Source organism: Felis catus, chromosome A1, assembly GCF_018350175.1.
Source record: "Felis catus isolate Fca126 chromosome A1, F.catus_Fca126_mat1.0, whole genome shotgun sequence".
NCBI classification, from domain to species: domain Eukaryota; kingdom Metazoa; phylum Chordata; class Mammalia; order Carnivora; family Felidae; genus Felis; species Felis catus.
The window spans coordinates 210293886-210313816 of record NC_058368.1 but is presented as its reverse complement, the minus strand read 5'-3'; the positions used below and the strand labels follow the sequence as shown (position 1 = coordinate 210313816).

The 19931-nt window shown below is 41.2% G+C and overlaps 1 protein-coding gene across 4 annotated transcripts in view; it reads left to right on the top strand.

Annotated features, from left to right (window-relative positions):
* SKP2 (S-phase kinase associated protein 2) overlaps positions 1-19633 on the top strand; it is a 33868-nt gene extending 14235 nt beyond the window's left edge. Inside the window, exons 4-12 of one of the 4 annotated variants that reach the window (XR_006585798.1) lie at positions 573-716; positions 2013-2147; positions 3742-3840; positions 6231-6361; positions 9180-9224; positions 12851-12902; positions 13068-13175; positions 17700-18288; positions 19443-19633. Coding sequence is in view for 3 of the 4 variants with exons in the window: in XM_045038115.1 (XP_044894050.1) it covers positions 573-716; positions 2013-2147; positions 3742-3840; positions 6231-6361; positions 9180-9224; positions 12851-12902; positions 13068-13175; positions 17700-17913 (928 nt within the window). In the remaining variant the exon portion in view is untranslated. Of the gene's footprint in view, positions 1-572; positions 717-2012; positions 2148-3741; positions 3841-6230; positions 6362-9179; positions 9225-12850; positions 12903-13067; positions 13176-17699 lie in introns of all 4 variants that reach the window. The other 3 variants (XM_045038116.1, XM_045038115.1, XM_023239016.2) reach the window with 3 other exon arrangements.
* The last annotated feature ends 298 nt before the right edge of the window (positions 19634-19931 follow it).

Below are 19931 nucleotides of genomic sequence, written 5' to 3'. Positions count from 1 at the left end.
CTGACAGCTCAGAGCCTGGACCCTGTTTCAGATTCTGTGTCTCCCTCTCTCTGACCCTCCCCCGTTCATGCTCTGTCTCTCTCTGTCTCAAAAGTAAATAAACGTTTAAATAAATAAATAAATAGATAGATAGATAGATAGATAGATAAAAAATCAGCATGTTAGTGAACCTGCATAGTTCAAACCCATGTGCAAAGGTCAGCTATAGGGCTGACCTCCCTCCTTTTAGTTATATTTACGTGTTACTTAGGGTGATTGTGGTAACTTATTTATGCTTATCAAAAACAGCAGGTGGGATCATTTAGGTAACTTTGAACCTACCTACCTATTCAATAATGTATATTGAAATACATATATAGATGAAGATGGAAGCTAATCTGTGAGATGAGCAAGAAATGGTCAATAGTATCTCAAAAGTGTCATAGCTAATTGTATTGTCAACTCAGAAACACAGCTTCCTTCGGAATTTGCTTCAAGGTGATTTATGGCCATCTCCCCCTTGTTCTGTAACAGTGATAAGAGCCTCTGGTATCCAGTGCCCCTGACTTAACTAGGGACCTCCTCTTTTCCAGGTTTGATGAGTCCCTGTGGCAGACCTTGGACCTCACAGGTAAAAACCTGCACCCAGATGTGATCGGCCGGCTGCTGTCTCGAGGGGTGGTTGCCTTCCGCTGCCCACGATCATTTGTGGATCAACCATTAGTTGAACATTTCAGGTAAAAAAAAAAAAAACAAAACTAGAAAAGACTATTTCTAAATCTTGAGGTAGAAGCAGATGAAAACTTACTTTTTTTCTATGTCCAGCCTTCTGGCCTGTGACAAGTCAGCTATGCAGTGGAATGTTAAGTGCATGCTTTGCTGTATGGCCTTTATGCTGAAACATGGCACTGCTTACCGTGATCCCATTCCCACTTTAAGTCAGGGTTACTTTTGGGCTCTTCCTGAGGGTCAGAGATGCACATTTTGCTTCTCAGGGGGGGAGGGGGGTCCTCAGCAGATGCTCCTCGTGAGTCGCTTGAGGCAGGGGCCATGCACAGTACTCAACCAGCCTAGCTCTTGCCTCACTGGCCAGTTCTGATAAAGACAGTGTGTGAGGAGTCTTCCCGGATTTTGTAGCTCTGGGTTTCTGATCCAATGGTGGACAGATTTGCAACCTGAAAGAAATGCCCTCTTTTTGTTTGCCTTGTGGAATGTTTTTGAAAAACTACTTCTCTTTTCCTCGTAGTTTTGCAGTATGGTTTAATGCCATCCCAAACTTGAGTGGAATGACTAGATACCGAACAGAAAGATAAGCTACAAATGGCAGAGTGAAGGACAAAACAGGGATCCCAACTCTAGTTCTTTCCCCTTCCCTCCATGGTCATATGACTGCACCCCTCTTCCACTGGTGTTCATCCTTCTCCCATGGCTATTCCTTCTGGGTCTTCTTCACATGTGCCTCTTTCTCTGCTACTCTGGGGTCTGTCCCTGGCTGCCTTCCTCGATCCACACACTGTCTGGACACACTGTCATACACCCGCAGTTGTGCCAGAACCTTCCAATCCTCTTCTCCAGTTCATCCCTCTCTTTCAAACAACTAGGTCCAATTACCTAGAAACTTCCACACCTGTGTTTCCTCCAGGCCTCTCAATATTAGCCCTTTACAGCTTGCTCTTCTGCTGTCTTTTCTGTTTCAGTAATTCACTCACTCACCTTTGCCTCGAGGCATCATACGCAGAATCTTCTTGTCAGCCACCTCCAGCTCATTCTCATGATGCCCACTGACTAATTTCCTAAGCAAAATGGGCAGCACCATTTTGACCTGGCAGAAATCCTCCTGAATTTTAAAATGAGTGAGGGAAAGGAGTTACTAGTAGCAATTATTTTAAGACCAAAACTGTACTTGAAATGTGTAGTAAGGATCCTGTTTGTGATTGGCTGCTCATTTGGGGAGGGGATGAGGTTGGATTTGATCTGGAGGTACTTGTGTGGGCCACCTTACGTAGCCTCTCTTTTATCCCGTCTGTGTTCAGCTCTTTCCGTGTGCAACACATGGATCTGTCCAACTCTGTAATCGATGTGTCTACCCTCCACGGCATTCTGTCCCGGTGCTCCAAGCTGCAGAATCTAAGCCTGGAAGGCCTCCAGCTGTCAGATCCCATTGTCAAGTGAGTGGCCGCCAGAAACATGTCCCACAGGCAGTTGTTTTCTGTATGTTAATTTTGTTTCCGGAATATATGTGGGGTGCCCTTCTGTCCGTCTCCAGATGGACTCAGAAAGTATCTGTGCTTCTGCAGTACTGTGCGGGACTCATCCAGGCAATGCAAGTTGGCATGCTAACTATATGCCAGGCCTTATGCTAGGTTCTAGACAAGCAAGGATGAATAGAGGCCCACTCCCTGCCCCATTCAGGGGAGAGACAGATAATTACAGTGCAGTGTGTTTGTTAGATGCATGCATCCCACAGAGAGACCTAGTTAAATTTAGGGAGGGCAGCCTTCTCAGAGGAAGTGACTCTTAAGCTGAGTATTGCAGATATTCAGGTTGGAGATCCCCATGTGACAAGGTAAAGAAGCAGTCTAGGTAAAGCCGCCTGTGCAGTTCTAAACTCTGAAGTAGTTGGGAACTGCTGGAGCGTAGGGCACAGTGAGGAGGTGACAGGAGGTGAGGACCTGATCATAATGGGCCCCTGCCATGCTATAAGAAGTCTGGACTCCATGATAGGCACTGAAGAGGGAAGTGTCGTAAAGAGACTGGATCTGAGAATGGAAGGAACATGTCAGAGTTCAAATTTAGGAAAATAACTTGTTAGGCACCTTGGCAGGTTAATCAGACAAAGAAAAAACTCGACTACTTAAGACGGTTTTGTGTTCACTCAGGTAAGAAATGATGAAACCTGATGTAAAATACATAAAATTAACTACCAACATTTATTGGGCACTTTCAAAGGTCATCTCATAAATTCTCACAGCAACCTATGATGTAAGCTCTCGTTGTTCAGATATGAAAACAGGCACAGAGAGGTTGAATAGCTTGTCCAAGGTCTCACAGGTAGTTAAGTGGCAGAACCAAGATTTGAACTTGGTTATACAGTGTGATTCCAGAACTCTAGCTCTTAATCACTGAATCCACTAACACAAGGCATTTGAGAATGCAGAAGAGAGGGCAAATTTGAGAGAAGTTTAATTGAAAGAACCTGGAGACTTGACAAGTAAAAGTGTGCCTACAAGTTAATGCTAATTATGGATGAAAAAGAAATAATGTTTTTTCCATCATTCTTTTCTTTTTTTAATTTAAAAACTACATTGGGGCTCCTGGGTGGCTCAGCCAGTTAAGCGTTCCACTCTTGATCTCAGCACAGGTTTTGATCTCATGGTCATGAGTTCAAGCCCCGCACTGGGCTCCACGCTGGGCGTGCAACCTACTTAAAAAAAATAATAAAAAATAAATAAAACTACATTGATTAGTATTTCTTGTGTGCTTCCTTTGTGCCAGGCACTGTACTGAGCCCTTTATCACATTATATAATTTAATCTTAACAACCCTACCAAGAAGGTACTGATAGTGCCATTTCACAGATGAATTAACTGAGGCAAAGCATCCTGCTTGGTGTCATACAGAGTGAGACAGGAGTTGAAACTCACTTCTGGCTCAAAGCCCTGTGTGTTTGAGTACTTAACTTCTCTAGCCTGTTTTCCTCAGAATGCTTACTAATTGAGTAATAGTGTGTATTGATACTCGGACATTTTCCTCCTTTTCCAGTAACCTAGCACAGAACTCAAATTTATTGCGACTAAATCTTTCTGGGTGTTCTGGATTCTCCGAATCTGCCCTGAAGACTTTGCTGAGCAGCTGTTCCAGGTAAGAATGATGTGAGATTTGACTATAGAACTGTTTTGGCAAATATACAACTATCCCTCCCATGAGAGTAGAATCGAATATATTTCTTGAGCTATTCCTGACTCTGTGCTCCTGATGGTAACACAGCATCCATCCTTTACCCTCTGAACTTTGTTCAAGCTGAGGAGGCAGATCACTTGGGTTTGCTGGGGATACTTGTGTAGTGATCCCCCTTCTTTTTTTACTATTAAAATAAGGGAAATTTACTTTTTTTTTGTTTTTGTTTTTTTTTTTTTATATATGAAATTTATTGACAAATTGGTTTCCATACAACACCCAGTGCTCATCCCAAAAGGTGCCCTCCTCAATACCCATCACCCACCCTCTCCTCCCTCCCACCCCCCATCAACCCTCAGTTTGTTCTCAGTTTTTAACAGTCTCTTATGCTTTGGCTCTCTCCCACTCTAACCTCTTTTTTTTTTTTTTTTCCTTCCCCTCCCCCATGGGTTCCTGTTAAGTTTCTCAGGATCCACATAAGAGTGAAACCATATGGTATCTGTCTTTCTCTGTATGGCTTATTTCACTTAGCATCACACTCTCCAGTTCCATCCACGTTGCTACAAAAGGCCATATTTCATTCTTTCTCATTGCCACGTAGTATTCCATTGTGTATATAAACCACAATTTCTTTATCCATTCATCAGTTGATGGACATTTAGGCTCTTTCCATAATTTGGCTATTGTTGAGAGTGCTGCTATGAACATTGGGGTACAAGTGGCCCTATGCATCAGTACTCCTGTATCCCTTGGATAAATTCCTAGCAGTGCTATTGCTGGGTCATAGGGTAGGTCTATTTTTAATTTTCTGAGGAACCTCCACACTGCTTTCCAGAGCGGCTGCACCAATTTGCATTCCCACCAACAGTGCAAGAGGGTTCCCGTTTCTCCACATCCTCTCCAGCATCTATAGTCTCCTGATTTGTTCATAAAATAAGGGAAATTTAGTACTGTGTTTATCAACAGTATGGTTGAAATTAATCTGTTTATACCTGACTATTCAGTCAGGCCTTTTCCCTGTAATATCTGTAGACCTAATACCATAAATGCAAATATCATAAATTTGGGTGGCTCCGTGAAAAATATCTTCTGTGTCATATAATAATGTTAGTATATAAATAAAGGCTACAGTTACAGATACTACTAAATGGGAGGGGGACATGGCTCACAGAATACACAATACTGTGTTGTGTGTGTGCATTTGTGTGTCCTTTTTAATAATTCTTAATCTTTCTACTGTAGCATTGTATGTGTGTCTCTTTAATTTTTTTAATGTTTATTTATTATTTTGAGAGAGAGAGAGCACAAGCAGGGGAGGGGCAAAGAGAGAGGGAGACACAGAATCTGAAGCAGGCTCTAGGCTCTGAGCTGTCAGCACAGAGCCTGACATGGGGCTCGAACTCACCAACTGTGAGATCAGGACCTGAGCAGAAGTCGGACACTTAACTAATGAACCGACCACCCAGGCACCCCCGTATATCTCTTTAATCTGTTGAAAGTAGATTACCTTTGGATAAAAATGTTATCAGTGAAGTAAAATATGTAACCCTACATTTATTCAGCAGTGTCAGGAATGGGGTTTGTGGTTTAATGGTTGGATATTGTCTTTGAGTCCTTCATTTGCTCAGTTAGCAGAGGCCAGGTAAGATGAAGTGGCTTTTTGTAATGTCAACATATCTTTATTGGGAATCCCTGGTATAATCCACCGATACATATTTTTTTTTTTTAATTTTTTTTTCAACGTTTTTTATTTATTTTTGGGACAGAGAGAGACAGAGCATGAACGGGGGAGGGGCAGAGAGAGAGGGAGACACAGAATCGGAAACAGGCTCCAGGCTCCGAGCCATCAGCCCAGAGCTTGACGCGGGCTCGAACTCACGGACCGCAAGATCGAGACCTGGCTGATGTCGGACGCTTAACCGACTGCGCCACCCAGGCGCCCCCACCGATACATATTTTTTTAAAGTGTCTCAAGTGATTGTTCAGTCTCTGGTTGTTTGCTAACAACGTGGTTGGTTGAAAAAGAAAATAGCCTAGAGTTTCTCCATCTAGTCCTGTAATGAGGTTTGAGCCATCTAGAGGAGAGTGTTCCCTCCATTTCCAGAAGGGGGCATCACTCACTAAGGCAACTTTCTGAGGCAAACCAGGGCAGGGGAGTGTGTCAGGAGGGGAGAAGGCAGTTTCAGGTGAGCAGAGGGAGGTAGCTGCTTAGAGAAGCAGAGGTTCTGTGCGTGAAATGGCAAGGACTCCATCCATGGCTTTGTGTTCTCTTTGCAGCTTGAGACAGTGCTACTTACAGAGCTCATTCCTGTGTTGTGCTTTCACGCTTTCCTTATTTCCCCTCTGGTGTGCAGATTGGATGAGCTGAACCTCTCCTGGTGTTACGACTTCACTGAGAAGCACGTGCAAGTGGCTGTCGCGCATGTGTCAGAGACCGTCACCCAGCTGAACCTCAGTGGCTACCGAAAGAATCTCCAGAGATCAGGTAAGACCCACTGGACACTGGACCCTTAACAGCGACCATACCAGCAGAAGGTTTCATTTACTGCAGAGCTTCTAAGTGCTGTCCTGCCTCCATTGTCTCAGTCCAGTATGCATAGTCTTGTTCCCATTGTCCAGAGGAGGTAGCAGCTGATTGGAAGGGTTAGGTGATGGACAGCCGGTGGGGTAGCATCAGGATCTGAATCCAGAATCTGGAAGTGAAAGCCTTTGTACTTTCAACCAATTTAAGCAGAACTTCTTTTAGTCAGCTGAATTATTAGGTAAGACCCCCAACATAGAATAGATGAACGCAGTGTTTGATCAGTAAGCAGTGGTGCTCAACCAGGGAGAGTTTTCCTGCCAAGGGGACATTCGGGAACGTCTGGAGACATTTGTGATTGTCACAGCTGCAGGGATGCTACTGGCATCCAGTGGGCAGAAGCCCGGAATGCAAGAAAGCAATGCACAGGACAGCAGAAGAACACAAAAAGATAATCTGACCCAAATGTCAGAAGTGCCAAGGTTTGAAAAACCCTGTTCTCAGCCCTGTTTATAAGATCATATTACAACTCTTCTTAATCCAGTCTAAGAGGATCATGATGTTTAGGGGTGCCTGGGTGGCGCAGTCGGTTAAGCATCCGACTTCAGCCAGGTCACGATCTCGCGGTCCGTGAGTTCGAGCCCCGCGTCAGGCTCTGGGCTGATGGCTCAGAGCCTGGAGCCTGTTTCCGATTCTGTGTCTCCCTCTCTCTCTGCCCCTCCCCCGTTCATGCTCTGTCTCTCTCTGTCCCAAAAATAAATAAACATTAAAAAAAAAAAATTAAAAAAAAAAAATTAAAAAAAAAAAAAAGAGGATCATGATGTTTAGTTTAATACGGGCATTTGAAGTCAGGGGTAATGTGCGAATAGCCAACAGTCTTTATAAGCCTCAACATTCAGTTGTGCTTTAATCTTCTAATATTGGCAAAACCTCGATTTGCAGAGATAAGTGTTTGCAAATGGCACAGGTTTTTTTTTTAATGGCTTCCCCTCGAGCTCTCAGGCTGCGGGCCACGCAAAGCCTTGTGAAGCTGCCAGCGCACCTCAGCCGTGTCTTTATGACTTGATGTTAGCTCATAACTGTTTTATTTATTATAGAGTTTATTATACTTTAAAAGATTTGAATCAGACATTTGGAGAATGTATCTTCTTAGAATATTAGTATTTGAGACATGCTTCTCCAGAACAAATGTGTCTTTGGCAAAGTAAGATGTATCAGGCAATCAGAAGACGAGCTAGATTCTTGGGAGCGGCCAGGGAGTTGAGTCCTTTGCCTGTGCCCAAGTCCAGACGCCTGCATCTTCAGACAGGGGATTATTTTCTTTTCTTTTTTTTTTTTTAATTTGATTTTTTATTTTTTTAAATTTACATCCAATTTAGTTAGCATATAGTGCAACAATGATTTCGGGAGTAGATTCCTTAATGCCCCTTACCAATTTAGCCCCATCCCCCCTCCCACAAGCCCTCCTGTAACCCTCAGTTTGTTCTCCATATTTATGAGTCTCTTCTGTTTTGTCCCCCTCCCTGTTTTTACATTATTTTTGTTTCCCTTCCCTTATGTTCATCTGTTTTGTCTCTTAAAGTCCTCATATGAGTGAAGTCATATGACTTTTGTCTCTCTCTGACTAATTTCACTTAGCATAATACTCCTCCAGTTCCATCCACGTAGTTGCAAATGGCAAGATTTCATTCTTTTTTGATTGCCGAGTAATACTCCATTGTATATATATACCACATCTTCTTTATCCATTCATCCATCGAGGGCCATTTGGGCTCTTTCCATACTTTGGCTATTGTTGCTAGTGCTGCTATAAACATGGGGGTGCATGTGTCCCTTTGAAACAGCACACCTGTATCTCGTGGGTAAATGCCTAGTAGTGCAATTGCTGGGTCGTAGGGTAGTTCTATTTTTAGTTTTTTGAGGAACCTCCATACTGTTTTCCAGAGGGGCTGCACCAGCTTGCATTCCCAAGGGGATTATTTTCTTTAGGCATCTGTAAAAGCAGCAGAGTGTTTTTCTTACCACTCTCCTATACACACGATACTTGTGTTCTCGTTTTTCTCCTTTAAATACTGTTTTAAATCTCATTACAGTATTACACACTCTCAAAAATACAGAAAATATGGAAAAACAGCAAGAAAAACAAATCATCAGCAATCTCACTAACATCTTGATGCTTTTTTTCCTGCCTAAAAGTGTTTTTTAAAGTGGGACATAGTGCATGAAATACTTTGGAATACCCTTTTTTTCCCTCCAGATAATCCCATTTTTAGTAGCTCTCCCACATCATTGTCAGTGGCTGTGTGATATTCCATCAAATAGATAAAGAATGATTTATATTGATTGAATAATAATTCCTTCACTTGATCTCCTTGTAATGGACTTTTAGAGTCTTTCCAGTTTTTTCCTTTTATAAACAACCTTGTCATGAACATAAACAGACCTTTGAGTGCATTTCTAAGGGTGGGATCTTAAAAGTGGAATTGCTGAGTCAAGGATTAGGCTCTGTTCTTAAGTTCTGGGTAGTTCTTGCCAAATTGCCTCCGAAGGATTTTAAACTCCCGCCAGTGAGCAGCCTCTTCACATTGAATCTCACCACTAGTTCTCTGCTCATCCCCAAGACAAGAAAAGGCAGTGCCTCATATCTGAATTTGCTGCTTCTTTATTGAGAGTCTTTCTGAATGAACGAGGTTCTAGCTGCAAGGTTGAGGAACTCTGCTATAGGCAAGCTGCTGTTAATTTGTCCCAAGTTTGGCTTAAAACACTTCTCTTGTTCTTCCAGAAAAGAATGGAGAGCCTGTTTACCAAGATTTGGCAAGAATAATGGGTAATAAAATCGTGCTTGCTAGACACATTCAGAGCAAGGACAAAGACCTAGAGTTTAAGTTGAAGTATGTGTTTTCTTAATTATATAGTGGGAATCAGATTTTTTTTTAATATCTTTAACAATGGCACACACTGCTTCACTATTTAGAAGATAATATAAATGTTATTTTAGCTCCCAGACTGGTGCCAGTCCGCCCGGGTTCAGCTTCCTGCTCTGCCATTTACTTTGTGGTCGTGAGCAAGTTGCTAAACTTTCCTGTTCCTCAGTTTCCTCGTGAGTAAAATGGAGGGAGTGGTAGTGAAGCCTGTCTCTTAGAGTTGCAGTTAAGAATAAATGGTTTAATCTCACATAGCATGTTAACGCTAGTGAGAATACAATAATTGTTGGCTGTTACACCCCCACCGACCTCCCCATGGGGCAGTAGGGGCTGACCGAGGTCTTGGAGGACCCAGCTCTTGGTCTTGGATGTGCCCTTGAATTCTCTAGATGAAATCGCTCTCCCCTAAAATGATGGGTTAGATTTGGGGATTTGTAAGATGCCTTCTGGCTCAGGCAGAGCTCCGGTTAGTGGTGAAATGAAGGGGATCGTGTGTAGAGGGAATCTATACTCGTAAGCAGTTACTATTTACTAACCCTTTCTGCTGAGGGATGGCCAGGGCTTAAGTGAGGGCTGGAGACCAACCAGTTTTACCCCCCAAGGTTTTGTTCTTTCCTGGGTGGCATCAAAATAACATGGTATCTGATTTTGAGTTTTGTTGATGGCTGGTTGGCTGGCCAGGTGGTGGGTCACTCAAAAGTGTACTGTGCGCTTCTTCGTTTTTTAGTCACTCATTAAACAAATGTTTATTGAGCACCTACGATGCACAAAGCCCTGTTCCAGACTTGGGAGCTGTGGCCTTGAACCAAACTGATGAAGTCACCCCTGTACAGCTTATGTTCTGGTGGGGGAGGCAGGCAACCAACAGATGACTAAATGTGATGAAAGGAGATGAGATGGAGGGAGAAAGAATGGAGCAGAGTGACCAGGCAGAGCACAGGCCAGAGGGGCTTATTTTCAAATGGAATGGCCAAAGAGGGCCTCTTGGAGGAAGTGATGCTTGAACAAAGGCCTGAGTGAAAGGCATGAGCTGTATAGATAAGTGAGGAAAGAACATTCTAGAACTGAGGACCAGCAAGTGCAAAGGCCTTATATGGGAGGCAGTATGTGAGAGGGAGCAAGGAGGACAGTGATAGGAGGTAAGGTAGCCCATGGTTCTCTAAGCCGAGGCAGAAGCTTTGTTCGGAATTTTCCTGAGTGAGATGGGAAGCCGTTGTAGCATTTTGAGCAGCTAATGATGTGATATGATCTCACTCACCTTTAAAAGTCTTCTTCCGGTGCCGTGTTGAGAAAAGGCTGTAAGAGCCTCGGGTGGTGACTTTGGAGGTGGTAAGAAATGATCAGATGGTAAAAAGCCACCAGAACAGGCTTCGGTAACAGACTGGATGTGGGATGTGAGAAAACAGTTGAGTGTGACTTCGGGGTTCCGGCCTAAGCAGCTGGATGGGTGACTTGAGTACCTTCTCAGAGATGGAAAAGACTTAGGGAAGGGGCAGATTTAGAGAAGAAATGAAGTTTTGCTTTTAGGCATGACTTTGAGATGCCTGTCACCTATCACAGTGGGTGTGTTGAGGAGACGGCTTAAAATGCAAGTCTAGGGGCGCCTGGGTGGCTCAGTCAGTTAAGCGTCCGACTTCAGCTCAGGTCACCATCTCGCGGTCCGTGAGTTCGAGCCCCGCGTCGGGCTCTGGGCTGATGGCTCAGAGCCTGGAGACTACTTCCGATTCTGTGTCTCCCCCTCTCTCTGCCCCTCCCCCGTTCATGCTCTGTCTCTCTCTGTCTCAAAAATAAATAAACGTTAAAAAAAATTAAAAAAAAAATTAAATGCAAGTCTAGGTTTAGGTTGCAGGGGAGGGACTGGGGCTGACGGCAGTCCCATGTTTTCCTTCCCACAGGAAATGAAGCTGGTTTTAAAAATAAATAACATCTACTGATTCATTTTCTGATTGCAAAGTAGCACATGTGACTTTCTTCCAAATTCTGCAAAGGTACCTGTGATTCTGCCACCCTTGTGTATATTTCCTTCTGGCCTTCCCCTGCTACACCCACTGGTTTTGTTTTCACTATACACTATATCTTTAGTATTTTTTCATGTCATTAAGTGTTATTTAAAAGCTTTTGAAGGGGCACCTGGGGGGCTCAGTCCGTTAAGTGCCCAACTTCGGCTCAGGTCATGATCTCACAGTTCATGAGTTCGAGCTCCGCATCTGGCTCTTTGCTTTCAGCACAGAGCCTGCTTCAGATCCTCTGTCTCGTCCTCTCTGCCCCTCCCCTGCTCTCTCTCTCCCTCTTTCTCTCAAAAATAAATAAACATTAAAAAAATAAATAAATAAAAGCTTTTGAATAACCGTCATTGGCATTGTGTTCCACAGAATGGAGGGAGGTTAATGGATTAAAATAATTGGGGGAAGGGTTAGTATAGCTATGCTAAAATGAATGTCTTCGTGCACACCTAATTGTTTTTCTAAAATTGGAATTACTAAGCCAAAGTGCCGAGTGTATAATGCTCAGAACACACACACACACACACACACACACACACACACACACACAAAGAATCTGCTCATCCTAAAAAAAATCCATTTGCTCCCCTGAATGGCTGCAGGAAATTAAATATCCACTTGCAGTGTATGTGAGATCTGCTTAATTGTATTTCATCAATTCTGGGTATTATGATAGAATTTTTTTTTTATTTGATGGCTAAAAAGCAATATTTCAATTTTATTTTGCTTTTCTTACTCCATTTATACCTATTTTGCCAAGTATCTCTTCATATTCTTCACTCATTTTCTATATTTAGCTTTCTCTTCTCTTTATATAAGACCATTAACTGTCTACTGCATGTATGTTGAAAACATTTGCAGTTTTCTGACACTTCTTTAATTCTGTTTGTGGTTTGTGTTGCTTTAACATGGTAGAGTTAAAATTTTTATGTAGCAAATTGTCAGTGTTTCCTTTGTGTGTTCTTTTGTGTTTAGAAAAGCCTTACCTATCCCAAGATCCAGTGAAAGAAAATACTCATATTTTTGCATTTAGGACTTGTTAATATGTACGGAATTTATTTGGAAATATTATTTGAGTTGGAGAAATAAGTCTCTTTCTGCCTGTGGTAGCAATATCATTTTTTAAAAATAATCCATGATTTCCCCTATTGATTTTAAGTGCTACCTTTATAATGTGTTGTTTGTTTATATATGGTGGTGTTTGTTTTTGCTTTTTGCTATTGTGAATGGGATTTTTGTTTGTTTTCTTTTCTTCCCCAGCCAGTTTTTGCACATACATAGATAAGCTATGGATTGTTGTTAACCTGTTGTGTTACATAGTTCTCCTACTATTTTCAGTTGATTCTCTTGGATTTTCTGGGTTCAAAAATCTTACATGCCAAGACGATGACTTTGTGGTTTGTGTCTAATAGAGTGACTAATTGCATTGTCCCAAAGTTTTATTCGCACAATGTTAAAGATAGTGTTAATAGCAGATACCCTTGTGGTGTTCCTCATTTAATCGTGCCCATCATTTTTTCCCCTAGATGTCTCTACCTTAGTTGGAAGATGCCCCAATCTTGTCCACCTAGACTTAAGGTATTTTTTTTGTTTATTTCTTTTCAAACAAAAATTGAAAAGTCATGACTGATCTTTGAAGGAGGAAAGCATCTTAACATGTTGAAGGAACCAAACGGTCAGCTAATTCTGTCTTCTCCATCTGAATTGATGGATAGGTTGGGAATTTTTTCTTCTCTGTTACAGTGATAGTGTCATGCTGAAGAATGACTGCTTTCCAGAATTTTACCAGCTCAACTACCTCCAACATCTGTCACTCAGTCGATGCTATGATATCATACCTGAAACTTTACTGTAAGTATTTTCATTGTCTAAAACTAGAAGACAGGGAGCAAAGGAGATGCCACTTGGGATTAATATCTGTTATTGTAAGTAGCAGATGTTTAAAACTTGGCATCAATATTAGTGGGCCACAAATAGGTTAGGGAAGACCAGCAAAATAGAAAACCCAAGGCAAAATTTTTTGTTTAAAATATCTAGAAAAGTTGAGTTGATTGGGATAGTTTACTAAACATTTATTATTTACCTAGAAGCAGGTTTAGATATTACAATACTGTACTAGTATCTGGAAGATTTACAAAAGGAGAAGACAGTTTCTACCTCTGGGGAGCTCACAGTAATAACTGGGAGGCAGATCAGTGGAGGCTTCCCCCCCACCCCATATTTTTCAAATCAACCCCAGTTAACTGTGAGAGGCTCCCTCTGGCCTTGGAGGAAAGTTGTGTAATCTAGTGATGGCTGTTCTGGACGGTAGTCAGGGAATGGGAAGAATGGCAGAATGTAAATGGTAAATATCAGAAGAGTCTAATGCTGTCTTGGAATAGGGGGAGATTGAAGTCCAGAAGAGAAAAATGTCTTAACCCAAAGCTGTAAAGTAAGTTAATGACTGAGCCGGGTCTAGGTCCTAGGTTTTCTGGACGGATGAAAATAGTCTATATCTAATCCGGTAGCTCTTAGGAGGGTTAATTTTGTACCTGCTCAGCAACTTCCACAAAAATTTGCACAAAGGAAAAAGAAGTCTGATCTTTCTTTTGGAAAGTGCTATGCTCAAGTCATCCCAGGAATAATATTATTTATTTGTTTGTTTTTAAAAAGTTTCCTTTCTTTTATCCCCAAAGGGCTGGAAGATCCTTCCTCATGTAGAATGTAAATGCATAGCAATTTCATTGAAAACCACAAGAAGTCAGTATCTTGAATTTGGTCAGGTGCCCTTCTTTCTTATTCCAGCCAGTATGCCCTGAAAGAGGCTGCTGACCTCCTGTGTGTAGCTCACTATCCAGATGAAGGTAATTTAGCCTCTGGCGTCTACCAAAGAAAGGTGGTGAATTTGAACAAAGAATTTATGTAGTCTTTGAATGATTGGTTTGAATCTTCTAAGTTGGTTTTAAGAATTAATAAATCAGATACTTCAGGTATCTGAAGGTAACTTCAGGTTAACTAGTAGAGTTAGAGAGTCCAGTAATTCTGTTTTTAATTAATCGCTTTAATTAATCTTGGGGCTCAGGGTCTCTGCTGGTATCTCATTTGAAAAAGCACTGCCTAACAGGGATGCTAGGATTTACATCCGTGGCTCTGAGAGGTAGGGTGTAAATTCATATCCATGGAACTGTTACTGAAATCTCCTGCCCTTTCTAGTATCCCAAACTCCTAGGAGCCTCTAGCATCTACCTAGAAAGGCATTTCTGTCTTCTGTCTTTCCTGTCCTTGCCCTCTGGGCTTCAGCCTCATTGCCTGTGCAGCCCCCTGGGGATCAGTGTGTTTTGGTTGCTTTTCTCAAGAGAATCTATCCAGATGTCTCACTTCCGTTCTTTCTCTCCAGAAAAAGAAGCTAAGCAGGTAATCCCCAGATGTTGTTGTTGTTTTCTTGAGCAGAGGCTAAGGGAAGGCTGTGAGCTCTCACAGTTTAGTATTTTTATCCAGTAGGATAGTAACACTTCCATGGTGTAATACCTGCAGGCAGTATGACTTGATGCTTAAGCGTACAGACCTCAGGTCACAACAGACTTAGGTTTGAACCTTCACTGCCTTCTTGTGACTTGTCTAAATCTTACCTTGAAATGAGAGAAATAGGGGCATCAGGAGTTTAATTTACAAATCAGACCACCAAAAGAGTAACACAGAGAGAAAAGATGCTGTGCTTGAACTTTAAGGTAAAAGAGGATGTTTCTTCAGGCATTATGTAAATAATACGTACATTGATTTACCTTCTGAACCCATTAAGATTAGTTTGCTTGTACCCTGTCCTTAGGAGTTTTTCAAGATAAAATGTTATTCCCTCTACTTCCATTCTGGCAGCTGATGTATTTGAAATTCATAGTAAGAATTCTAGGATCCTCAGTAGTAATTTTGAGAAAGCCGTTTATGCTGAAGAATTTTTATTTCTTATCTCAAAAGTGGGAAAATAAAATTTGAATGACTTTCTTCTGTCATGATAGTGCTTTAGAATACGTGGGTAATCAGATTTTTCTTCCCCAGGATATGTCCGCATTGTGTCTATTTTCTTATGCCTTTATCGATCTTATCCCGTAAGTCTGAACTCTCTTCTGATTGTTCTGTATTTCTCATTCAAGTAAGAAAGCCGAGCTGGAGGTAGCAAACTGATCTGGCATTAGGAGAGACTAAATAAAAAGTCTGTTGTAGGGAGAATTCCTAGTTAGGCATTTACTAAATTTTATAAGGAAAACAGGATCGTGTAGTGGAGGTGAGGTATGAACGCGTGAGGGGGTCTGTAAATATCTTCTGTTTACTGAGATTCAGCAAAGATACTGAAGACATTACCAGTGTCCGTTTATGCTTCCTAAATTAGAAGTCATTGCTCTTCAGAGATTTGTTCCTATTCACCAGCCTTCAGTTGCTTTTCAATCTAGAAAGATGCTTAGAAATTTGTTCTGCTGCGTTGTAGATGATACATGTACGAAGGGGCTTTCAGTGTTTTTTTATTTTTGTGGTCTCGTTAAAAGTGTAAAGACTTTCTGGTTTTTTGACTTGGGTTGGTCCGTTGTCCACCATCCCATCAAAGGCAGCTCCCTCCTTTTTCAGCTGGGACACCTGAGTGTCTTCTGAGAATCTGCTGTCATGTCCTTCCTCGCCGAGCGTCCTTCCCAGCGCTGTTGCAAGAACATTTCCTCTTCTGCCATCCGCTGTACCTCCTTTCCTTGCTCCCACCTCTAGGTTCTGCTTCTGACACCGTCCACTATAGAATGACTTACAGTTTGTCTCATTTGGATATCGCAGCACCTGAATTTTCATCACAAAGTTCTCAAATACTCAGATTTCACGTAAGAGGGACTTCAGGTTGGGGCAGAATTGCTGTCATCTTAAGCAATGACGAGTATAAACATCTATGAATTGTGATCTTTCTTTGCACTTCTGTCTCTATGGTCCAGAGGTTAGTTTACTTCAAGAACAGCAGTTTGTTCTTCCTGATTTTCTTTGGTGTCTGTTGTAACCTCCAGATCTTACTGGCCTTTTATGAACACCAAGCATATTTATTTTATTTAGATAGTACTCGTATTTTCTAAAGTGCCCTTCATCTTTATTCAGCTAACATGTATTGAACGTCTATGGTGTTTACTAGGCTCTGTTGAATGTAGAATAAATACATTTAGAGGGTAGTGGGGTGACTGGGAGAACAGGTTGAACGTGGAAAAGTCCTAAGGCCAGCTGAACAGTTTGAGTTCCGTAAACAAGAGGGCAGCATCAAAGGCTGTGGAGCAGGTGAGTGGGAGGGGTGACATAATCTGAGCTAGGCTCTAGGAAGATGCCTTGGGCACTGGTATATAGAATAGGCTGGAAGGAAGAAAGATTGGAGGCAAGGGGACAATTACTGTGAGGAAAGTTTGGTTTTTTAGTAGTTACCAGCAAAATGAAAATAAAAAGGATGCTTCTAACTCTAGGTCTCTGATGTGTTCATTGATCCGCAGTGGGATTTTGTTGATATTCCAAACTAAATATTCCCTTTCCTAAGACTTTGTACTGTGTGTCCCAACCTGGAGCAAATACAGATCAGAGAGATGAATTTCTAAGCACATAGATCTGGGTTAAGAAGAAAGAATCATTACCTAAAGTATTTACTTTGGAGAAATAGGCTCCCTTTTTTGTGGACCAGAATTTCACTCTTGACAGAGTTGAATTTCACTTAATGGGAAATACCTGAGAAGAGGATTGGCCTATATGTGACCAAAACCAAACCAAAACAACAGCAAAAATGGTAATGTGTGGAGAAGTCAGATGACTCTTGCCTCTCCTAGAAAAGGTGTGATTGATTATTTCTTTTTTTCTGTCTGCACCCAACTATATAACCCCGTCTAAAAGATCTTAGTGAAGTCACTGTTAGGTTTTATCACAGGTAATGGACTTACTAAGAAGTTACCTTAACTTCTGCTGATCTTTTGAGAGGGAAGAGCCTAGTTCAACTAAAGGTCAAGTCCATATTTTGAAATCACATGTAACTTGTGGTGATTCTTTACCATCACTACCTTCTAGCTTCTCACAACACAGTAACGCCTTTCGTTTTAAATCAAGAATGGAGAAAGGAAGCAAATATGGTTGGGTTTTAAAGAAACCTCAGAGTTTTTAGGTTGTGAGAAATTTAACAAAATGTGCTGCGTGTGTCCTAGGGCTGTGTTGTCTTGAGCCTCAGTCTGTGCTTTCTGGTTTGATTCACCTTCGCTGTTTTCTCAAATCCTTGATTGCGAATTATGTTTTCAGTTTGCGTTTAATAGAATATGATACAAATTGTAAAAATTGGGTCATGTAACCCTAGTGGATCTGTTACCATAGATACTGCTACTCTGAAAGGTTTCTCTTCCTTTCCAGTGAACTTGGAGAAATTCCCACACTAAAAACACTACAAGTTTTTGGAATCGTGCCAGACGGTACCCTTCAACTGTTAAAAGAAGCCCTTCCTCATCTACAGATTAATACTTCCCATTTCACCACCATTGCCAGGCCGACCACTGGCAACAAAAAGAACCAGGAGATATGGGGCATCAAATGCCGGCTGACACTGCAAAAGCCCAGTTGTCTATGAAGTATTTTTTGCAGGATGGTGTCTCCTCTTTTCTTTGGAACAGGGAAAATAGGCAGGAAGCCCGCTTGCTGGAGCACTCAGCTATTGTTACTCTTGGTTTTCCCTTTGCCTTCATTCTGCAAGTATATTAGACAACCATTGAGAGAAAACTATGAAGTTTTGCTTTTTCTAAGTAACTATAAAAGCTTCTGTCACTGCTTCTGTGCCTTTAAAAGCCTAAGTTTTAGGCCTTTTGAAATTTTAGGAGAACCGGTAATTTCAAGAGACCTTAAACAGCAAGATTTGAGCCACCTCTTCCAAGTGCCCTTCTTATTCAATCTATTTAGAATCAAGTATAAGAGTCACCACCAGCAAATCATTTTCACAGTCTATATGGTAACTTTCTTCTATTTAACTTTTCAGTATTGCTTTATGAGACATAGATTGGTAGAAGAATAAGCTATTTGTATTGTGAGTGGAACAAAAGAATCATAGGATGGATAGTAGCATTTGTGGTAATCTCTTCTGGGGATAGAAAAATATGCATTTCAACTTTGCCTTTAGATTTGAAGCTAGGTTCATGGAAACAAATAGCCCTGGGCAATTCACCTTGAAACCTAAATTTTAAAAAACAGCTAATCAACCAGAGGTAAAGAATTGGTATGGACTTTGAAGGCTCAAGAGGCAACTTTCTATGACGAGTTAATCTGAAGTACCCTCTAATGCACGTTACTGAAGTTTCCTTCATGGACTTTGTTCCCAGAATTCTGTATTAGCTGAGGAAACAGAACTGTGGCCTTCTAACTTTGCGATCAAATCATGTTAAGTGGGTTCTTTAGCTTTTAAAATGGCTCACTTTGTTTTAGAAAGGTGGTGGTAACCAGTCTTTGTTCTCGAAATTTTGGACAGAATGCCAAACTGAAGTTGCCTGCGATTTTCCTTTATTGCCAAGGCTCTTAAAGTTATTTTTATATTACTCTGGAATCAAGTATTTTAAATTGCCCTTAAAAAAAAATTGTCTCCCACAATAATTGTTTGAAAGCCATTGTTTTATAAAGTTACTGGACCTAGAGTCCTGTGAGAAGAACTGCATGCTCATTCACTCAGAAAGACACGCCAGAAGTAGGTGTATGTTCCGTGCAGTTTCAAAGCAGTAAGACAGCTTGAACCTATGTAAAAGTTAAAACTCAGGTGTGGAACCTTTTGATAGGAACAGTGTTTTTTTTTAATGGTGTCTAGAAGAAAAATGATTAAGTTCTTAAAAAAAACAAAACAAAAAAAACCCGACACAAAACACTAACTTCCTATTTACACTGATGACCCTCCCTGATGTTCAAAATGGAACAAAAAAAGCCAAAACCCGTCATTTCTATTAACGTTGTTTTCAAATCAGGTTTTTCGAATGTTAGAAACAACGATGCGAAGTGCCCTTACCTGCTCAGACCTAAGGACGAACATTTTACAGTGGTGTTATACAAGAAATGATTATGTTTTGATTTTGTACTGGTTAAAAAAGTGCTAAATTTACTACATGAAATTATTGTTTACAGATTAGTGACAAGGGCTGATGATAGGATCCAGATGGGCTGTGACTTCCAGATGCCCTCAGACACACAGTACTTCCAGACTCAAGTCCAGCCATAAGCTATTTTGCTAACATGTCAGAGTAATCTGTATTTTTGTATGTGATTTCTACTTTTATAGACTTGTTTTAAAATAAAACACATTTTTATAAAAATGAGTACTTCAGCTAACTTGTATTCCTTTTTTCTCTTTTTTTTTTTTTTTTTCTTAAGTCCGGTGGTTAAAATTAGAAAGCGTTTGGTGTGGTGTGCCCTTGATCCTGGCCCTCTAGTTAAGGCCCTACAAAATGAGCCCTAAAATGATCCTCTTTGTTCCATCCACTTCATCTGCTTATTATCAAATTAAAATGATAGTTTATAAGGCTTTCGGAGAAGGTGCTAAATACAGGCTTTTTCTTTACAGTGCTTCTAAAATAGTAACATTTCTAAAACATTTGCAGTTCAGGTGATGAGTGT